At 50.0% G+C, this 7,035-nt stretch overlaps 1 protein-coding gene across 1 annotated transcript; it reads right to left on the bottom strand.

Annotated features, from left to right (window-relative positions):
* Positions 1-1,004: 1,004 nt before the first annotated feature.
* Positions 1,005-4,146, bottom strand: LOC135816129 (uncharacterized). Its single transcript, XM_065329509.1, has 2 exons — positions 2,984-4,146; positions 1,005-2,504 (listed from the first exon to the last, which is right to left on the bottom strand). Exons 1-2 carry the CDS (start codon positions 3,801-3,803, stop codon positions 1,612-1,614), a joined length of 1,713 nt encoding a protein of 570 aa, XP_065185581.1. The 5' UTR covers positions 3,804-4,146; the 3' UTR covers positions 1,005-1,611.
* Between the last annotated feature and the right edge of the window lie 2,889 nt (positions 4,147-7,035).

Raw genomic sequence — 7,035 nt, 5'->3', positions numbered from 1 at the left:
TATAAACGAAAACTGCTCGCTGCAGTTGGGTCAAGGGGGGGGGGGGGGGTGGAAGGTCACTAAGACTCATTGTTACTCGCCGGATAATGATGGTTGTGTCGTGAAACTCGCAGCATACATGTACATGTACAGTGAAACCTGTCTAAGACGACTGCTCAAGGGACGTTCAAAATCTGGTCTCTGTTACCAGGTGGTCTCCTTATCCAGGGTAGGCCTTGGCGGATAATGCTCGAAAAGGTGGCAGATTCTGCTTTTTTTGCACCGAAATTGGCAGAACCATACAAACCTTATGGCGGGCAATTCCTCGAATTCTGCTCCATTTCTTTATCCACATACCAAACATGCATGAAACTTACCAGAAAAAGTACCGAATTCTGCTAATTTTTCTGCCGGCATTATCCGCCAAGGCCTAATCCAGGGTCATTTGACTGGAAATAGCATCCCTTGGTCCTGATTCCAGTGGCCTTCTGGGACAGGTGGTCGCCTTATCCGAGTGGTCGCCTTGACAGGTTTTACTGTACATGTTACGTACTAACAGTTAGTACAATCAGTCATGTACATGTAGCTGCCAAATCAGTTACCTTTGCAAACCTGAGACCTGGACAATGACATACTGTACCTACTACCTAGGCATGAACATGTATACGAAGCAAATGTAGCTGTGAGCTGATGAGGCATGCAGCAAATGCATGTAGCCAAGTTTTGGGTGCCGATTATTACCCTGGTCCTGGATATGGGGATGGTCCAGGCCAAATCGTGGTAGTTGGCAGGTACCAAGAGTACATAACCCCACACTGGGCCACAGGCACTCTTGGGGGTTATTAACTGTTATACTCTTACAGGTATGCATGCATGAGTGTTACGCCTCGTTCAGCAGGTTCAACCTGCCCATTCCTTTCTCCATTTTGTTTGTTTGTCTACTTTTTTATTTTTATTTTACTTCATCAAGTGAACAGGCATTTCTGCCTTCTCACCAGGTCCGCAGACCTGGTTCTTGTTTTAGAAGTAGTTGACAGTATAACGCTACAAGAGCACAATATCAAGAACTGAATGAATATGTTCTAGTGCAACGAATCACATGTACGTCACGTCATGATTTTCAAGTGCTATGAATTACGTCATGATCATAATGATTTCTTCATGTGGTATAATTATATGAACTATTGAGATAAATTAATATGTCATGACTTGTGATGAATTTCAATTTGTCCAAATTAAGTCATGATGATGGATTTACTGTGTCTTGAATTACATGTACTTCGTGACAAACTGCCCGAGTGGAATGAAAGTGAAATACGTCATCTGATAGATTTCAAGTGCAACCGAATATGCCAAGAACTATGACCAACGTCACGTGACAAAACTTCAAGGACTATGGCCAACATCATGTGACTTGTGGTGCAATAAGCCCAATGCACATTGCCAAATATGGAATGCATGAGTATTGAGTAATGAATGCATGACGTGAGAAGGCTGCGATCAGGGATGCACTGTTCAACACCCCAGACGACCCTGCCCAGGTGGCTGTGTGGAGTGTTTGCGGTACAGATTGCGTCATTGCGCAATGGGCTAATGAGGTTAACGGAAAAGAACACGCTCGTCAGTACAATGCTAGCTATCTCGAGTCGTTCTGCACGCACCCAGTGATCTCTGAATCCTGACAACATCGCTGGCCGAGGGTGCCGCGTCGGATGACGCACTCGAGCGGCGCTGGGACCGAGCGCCATCATCGCCGAGGTCACCGTCGAAAAACCGATCCAGGCGGCCACCACCGGGTGCAGCGGGATCGGGCGCCGCCTCTGCTCTGGCATCGTGACGCACAAGCTCACTATCTCTTAAGTCCGCACGCGCTGTTGCAGCGACACCGAGAGAAACACTTGCCGGCGAGCTGAAGCTCGTCTCTTCCTGTAGTGCTGCAGAAGTGTTCAACACATCACTAGAGGCAGTAGCAACACGCATACTGGAATACGCTGGTGGCACGGCCGGTGCGGCGGGCGAGCGGATGCGTGAGCTGCCAAGCAGCCGGCGGTCGTGCGCGGAAACGGCCGAAGCGCTCGCCATGGCAGCGGAGTCACCACCGTCATGATCGCTATCGGACGACAAGGAAGAACCCATGCTGCTGGAGTCATCGCAGTTGTCATCATCGGCATTACCGTCAACACCCGCGGCACCACCGGGTGCTCCATTCTCGCCGTGCAAGGAGTGCCCCGCGGACACTGGCAGCCACCAGTGACGTCGCTGTCGTCGTCGTCGTCGCCAGCGCACCAGCGCTCGACGAAAGCGGCGCCTCATGCGCGGCGACACCAGGTGGAACTCGGGCGGCGGCGGCATCTCCGCGTCGTCTCCGTTGCCCCTGGCGACGGCGGCCGCCCAGCGTCGTCGCTGGCGCTCGCGTCGCCGCCCGTCATCGGTGCAGCACTGGGCGAAGAGAGCGACGCCGATCACCACCAGCAGACCTACGGCCACGATCAGACCCAGCATGATGCCAAACATATGATCCTCTCCTGCACACATACACGTACGTCGTCGCATACAACACGAAATGAGACAGAACACAGACGCACGATGATGATGCACGATGCATTGATGTGCAGTGAAACTCCGTTAATTGAAAACACGAAATGAGAGACAATTTTTTTCACGGTTCGCGTGAGACTCGGTTTATCTATATAGAAGCCGAGTTTTCCGCACCCGTAGGAACGCCACCACCTTTAAAGGATCAAGGCGCAGATGCAGCTCCTAAAGCGGTGCGAGGTGAGTAGATCAGCGCACCAGAATGTGGTCAAAGACCGAAAATCCCATTCACCGCATCCATGTTTGAGAGACAAGACAGAAAAAAAACACCGATGCAGGATGCGTTCACATGCAGTGAAGCTTAGCTACGAAGTGTACGTGTACATGTATATGTGTGTGTGTGTGTGGGCGCGCGTGGGCGGGCACGTGTGTATGTGTGTGTGTAACCGTTAGGACCTTATACACTCACCATATCTATTTATCGGTCTGGGGAACGGGTCGCCAGTGGGCGTCGTTATCGCCTGCTCATCGGAACGTGCTTGACCGTGTGCACACGCAACACCGTGCAACACCAGCACGAGCAGTGTCAGTATGTCGGCACAGCGGGTGCCCTGAGGTGTTGCACGACCACGCAGGCATGCGCGAGACGGCTGATGTGCGCGTGCTGCTTGCAAACCTGTCCACGCAGCACCCCACACGGGCCTGAGCAAGCCACACTGATTACTGACACTGGTACTGGCAGCGGAATACTTGCCGCTGTTGCTGTGGTTACGGCAAATACTAGCCAATCTTCTCCTAGTGTAGCTGACGTCTCTGCTGATGCTGTGGACGTCGCTGCTGCTGTTCCTGGTGCTGATGGCGCTACTGCTCGTTCTGCCGAGGCTGCCATAACATGTACTGTTGCCGTTGTTGCTGCTACTGCTGGTATTACATGTATTGCTGCTGGAGTTATTGCTGCTGCTGCGAGTGCTGGTGTTATTGCTGGAGATAGCAGTGACATTGGGTATATTATTATTGCCAATATTGGCAGAACTGATGCAGCTGATGCTGCCTCCGTTTCCAGTGCTGCCAGATTTACTCCTGCTCCTTGTTGCGCTCCGTCTGGCTTTGCATGTGTTAGCGTTGAAGGCTCGCGGGCAGCGTGCAAAGCAGCTCGCTGTCGTCCTGTTCCTACCGTTAGCTGCCAGCTGCGCATCCGCCCGTGACTTCCCTGCCTCTGACGTGCACCACGATTCGGTGGGCTGCAGCCACTTGCGTCCGTCAAACTTTATCTCCCTCACAAGTTTCATCTTCAGGACATCATGGCACTCAGAATCAGGCTAATGTTTCTGCTGGGTCCATCGCCACATTACAATCACCATCTCTTGCCGGCCACGGCTCGCATTATTTTTAAAACCGACTTGCCAGTACAGTAGTACGTGCTCGTCGCCGGTGATGCGTCCTCATCTGACACTACAAGCCGCTACTGTGATAAGAATAAACGTATAAAATCTCACTCGCGTTGAAAATCGGACTATCACACAAGCTAGCTGCAGAGGAGCGACTCACAGCGACAACGGACTACCGCTCACAGCGACGTGCACGAGCTAGGCGCTCAGACTGTTTCAGCATTCAGAACGTCTGAATGATTGTCAGTTTGTCTTTGGTCCTTGGCCGTTTAGTTTGGGTTCCTAATCCTCGCGCGATCGCGGATGTCATGCTACCTTTTTTGTCTTTGATTCATTCAGCTCAGCTCAGAGGTTCTAGACTATGACCATGATGACGCAGCTGGCTAGCCTACATTGTAGATCTACACTACAGACTACAGTCAGTAGCTACACTACAGACAGCACAATGTATTTTTGTAATGTGCACAGCTAGCTGTGCTTGACCACTGACCAGTACAGTCAGTGTTGACTGAGATCAGAGAAAGAAAAAAATGGCCCGGACTCGGAGAAGACAGGCTAGAAGTAGAACAGACTAACAGTACTGTAGGCATACTGACTACTACTAGTACTATAGTCTGTTTCAAAAAGATTTACAATCAGGTTTGGGTCTTAAAAAGTATGAAGATAAGGGAAATTTGGACAACAAAGTACATAGAATGGCTTGTTAGGACACGGCAAATTGTTCTGTGAAGGTTTCGGAACAATTGGACCAACCGTTAGGGAGTTAGAATTTCGGCCAGGTTTCCGGCCTTTTCCCATGGTTTACAATTTGCCCAGGAAGCCAGTATCGATTTTGTTATCAAAACCCACGATTTATCCTTTCCTTTTTGGCCTTGTGGTTATGAATGCTGTCTGCTGACCATGAAGTTGTGAGTTCAAATCCCAACCTATCCTCAAGTCGAACGTTTTTTTCATTGTTTTGGTGATCAAGCTGCTACAAGACAAAGAAGATGGCTGCACCAAACGACTTGTTGGAGCTCGCGCTTCCTGCCGAACTGACTGACAATTGACTGGCTCACGCCATGTGAACACACCCACAACACTGCAATGGTGTGAGTGAATTATAATGGAAGTCATCGCGCTGTAGTGTCTTGAGATTTATTTTAGTATTAATTTTCAAGATCACCAATTTATTTGAATATAGCAGTCAACGCCGTCTTCTATCAGCGTTCACAAGCGTCTGCTTTTCTCAAAATGTCGTTGAAGTCACACGGATAGCTTTGCCAAGTCATGGCCTTGGGAATGTGTCCGTGTCGATGTCATTTTCGTCACACGGTGAGTAAATTGCATCGCAGCTCAAAGAAACTATTTTGGTCACAAAACGGACCCATGCCGCTCGTCAACATTTACAACACTTTCGTTTCGACATATACTCTCTGACTCCATTATCGATACGAGGAAGAACTCGTTTGTTGTAAACCAGACGTACATGACTGTGTCAACGTGAGTGAGTTGTCATTTTTCCTGCTTTCGCGCGGAATATTTCTTCGAGTTCACAGTGAGTTTTTCCAGGCAGCGCTCGAGTGCTCATACGGTAAGACGCCAAACTCCGCGGGCGATCGCCAGGAATGTAAATCTTTTTGAAACGGACTGTAGACGTGGACGTGTTCAGTCCACGTACGTCAGTCACACGACAGCCCGCCGAAAAAAAGTTACGGTCGGGCTGAAAAATGTACGGTCGGTCGGGTGAGTCGAACCACAGACCTTCTTCAGTGTGGCCTAATGACAGTTCGCATTTCACTCATTGCATGAGGTCAACGCATCTGTTAACAATTTCGAGCCAAGCAGCTCTATCAGAAGCAGATTGCACAGCATCCAGAAGCGACAGATTAATGCATTGTAAGTCTTTCTTGACAACGTCGATCCATCTCAGACGTGGTCGTCCTCGGGGTCGTCGTATGTCTGTTGTGTTGATCGACATTAGGAGGGCTTGGAAAGAGGACGATTCTTCGCCTTCCCTCACTTCATGGCCGAACCACAGCAGTCTCCGTTGCCTGCAGACTTGGGATAGTGGGGTCTGCTCGGTTCTGGCATACAGCGCTGTGTTCGAGATTCGTTGTGGGTACGTGATACCAATGATGGTACGTAGTTTCTTCCAGTGCCACACATTGACGACGTCGGTTAATGTTTGCGATAAGGTCCAAAGCGCACAATTATACAGCAAGACAGGCAATATCAGGCAGGAAAACATACACAGCCTGGAATTCAGGTTGTGGCGTTTCCATGGAATGCCTGCAAATGCCCGATTTGCAGCAGACGCTCTGGCTGCTATGTCTTCTGCTGTGCCTAGCATACTCCCCAGCAGCTTCACCGATTTCCAGGAATCATCTTCCTTGGTCACAGTGAAATATTGAGTTTTTGCCACGTTCAGCTTCAGATTGTCATCCGAGAAAACGGGTTCACACACACGGATGGTTTCTTCCACAGATGATCGCTCGTTCTGATGGGCAGTGGTGTCGTCTGCGTATTGTGTGAAAGTTGCTGGTAGGTCTGACGCGGGTAGAGCTTGCTCTCGGATCTTACGCATGGAACCTTCGGCGTAAGTTATAAACATTATTGGTGACATTGGGTCACCCTGGACGACGCCGATGTTTGTTGGAAATGGTTTGCTTAGTTGTTTACCAAGCTTCGTGCGGGCTGTTGTGTTTGATACTAGGACTGCAGTGGTGGACGTTGGTGCGCCAGCAGTGGCTAACCTCTCCAGAGCAACCTGACGAATGACAGTGTCAAACGCACCGCTGAAGTCCAATAGTGCCGATGAATATGACCAGTCGCCAAGTAGTGCGCGCTCACACATCGTCCTGGCGTAAAACTTACTAAAAGACACCATCCGTGGTCGATCTGCCAGGGCGGAAACCAGCTTGGCTCTCTGCTACAATAATTATGAGTATGACTGCACATGGAGTGTGTGTCGTCGAGTGAGTATTGACGTCAAGATCTTACGGACGACGGAAAGGAGCATAACGGGGCGGTAGCTTTTTGGATGTCCTAGAGGCTTGCCGGCTTTGTAGATGGGAACGATGAGGCCGCAGCGCATGTCGTCAGGACAGTACTCTGTAGCTTGAACAGCGTTGAAGAAATTCGTCAGCCAGGG

Source organism: Sycon ciliatum, chromosome 4 (assembly GCF_964019385.1).
Source record: "Sycon ciliatum chromosome 4, ocSycCili1.1, whole genome shotgun sequence".
In the NCBI taxonomy this organism is placed as follows: Eukaryota; Metazoa; Porifera; class Calcarea; order Leucosolenida; family Sycettidae; genus Sycon; species Sycon ciliatum.
This window is presented reverse-complemented; position numbering and strand designations above follow the sequence as displayed.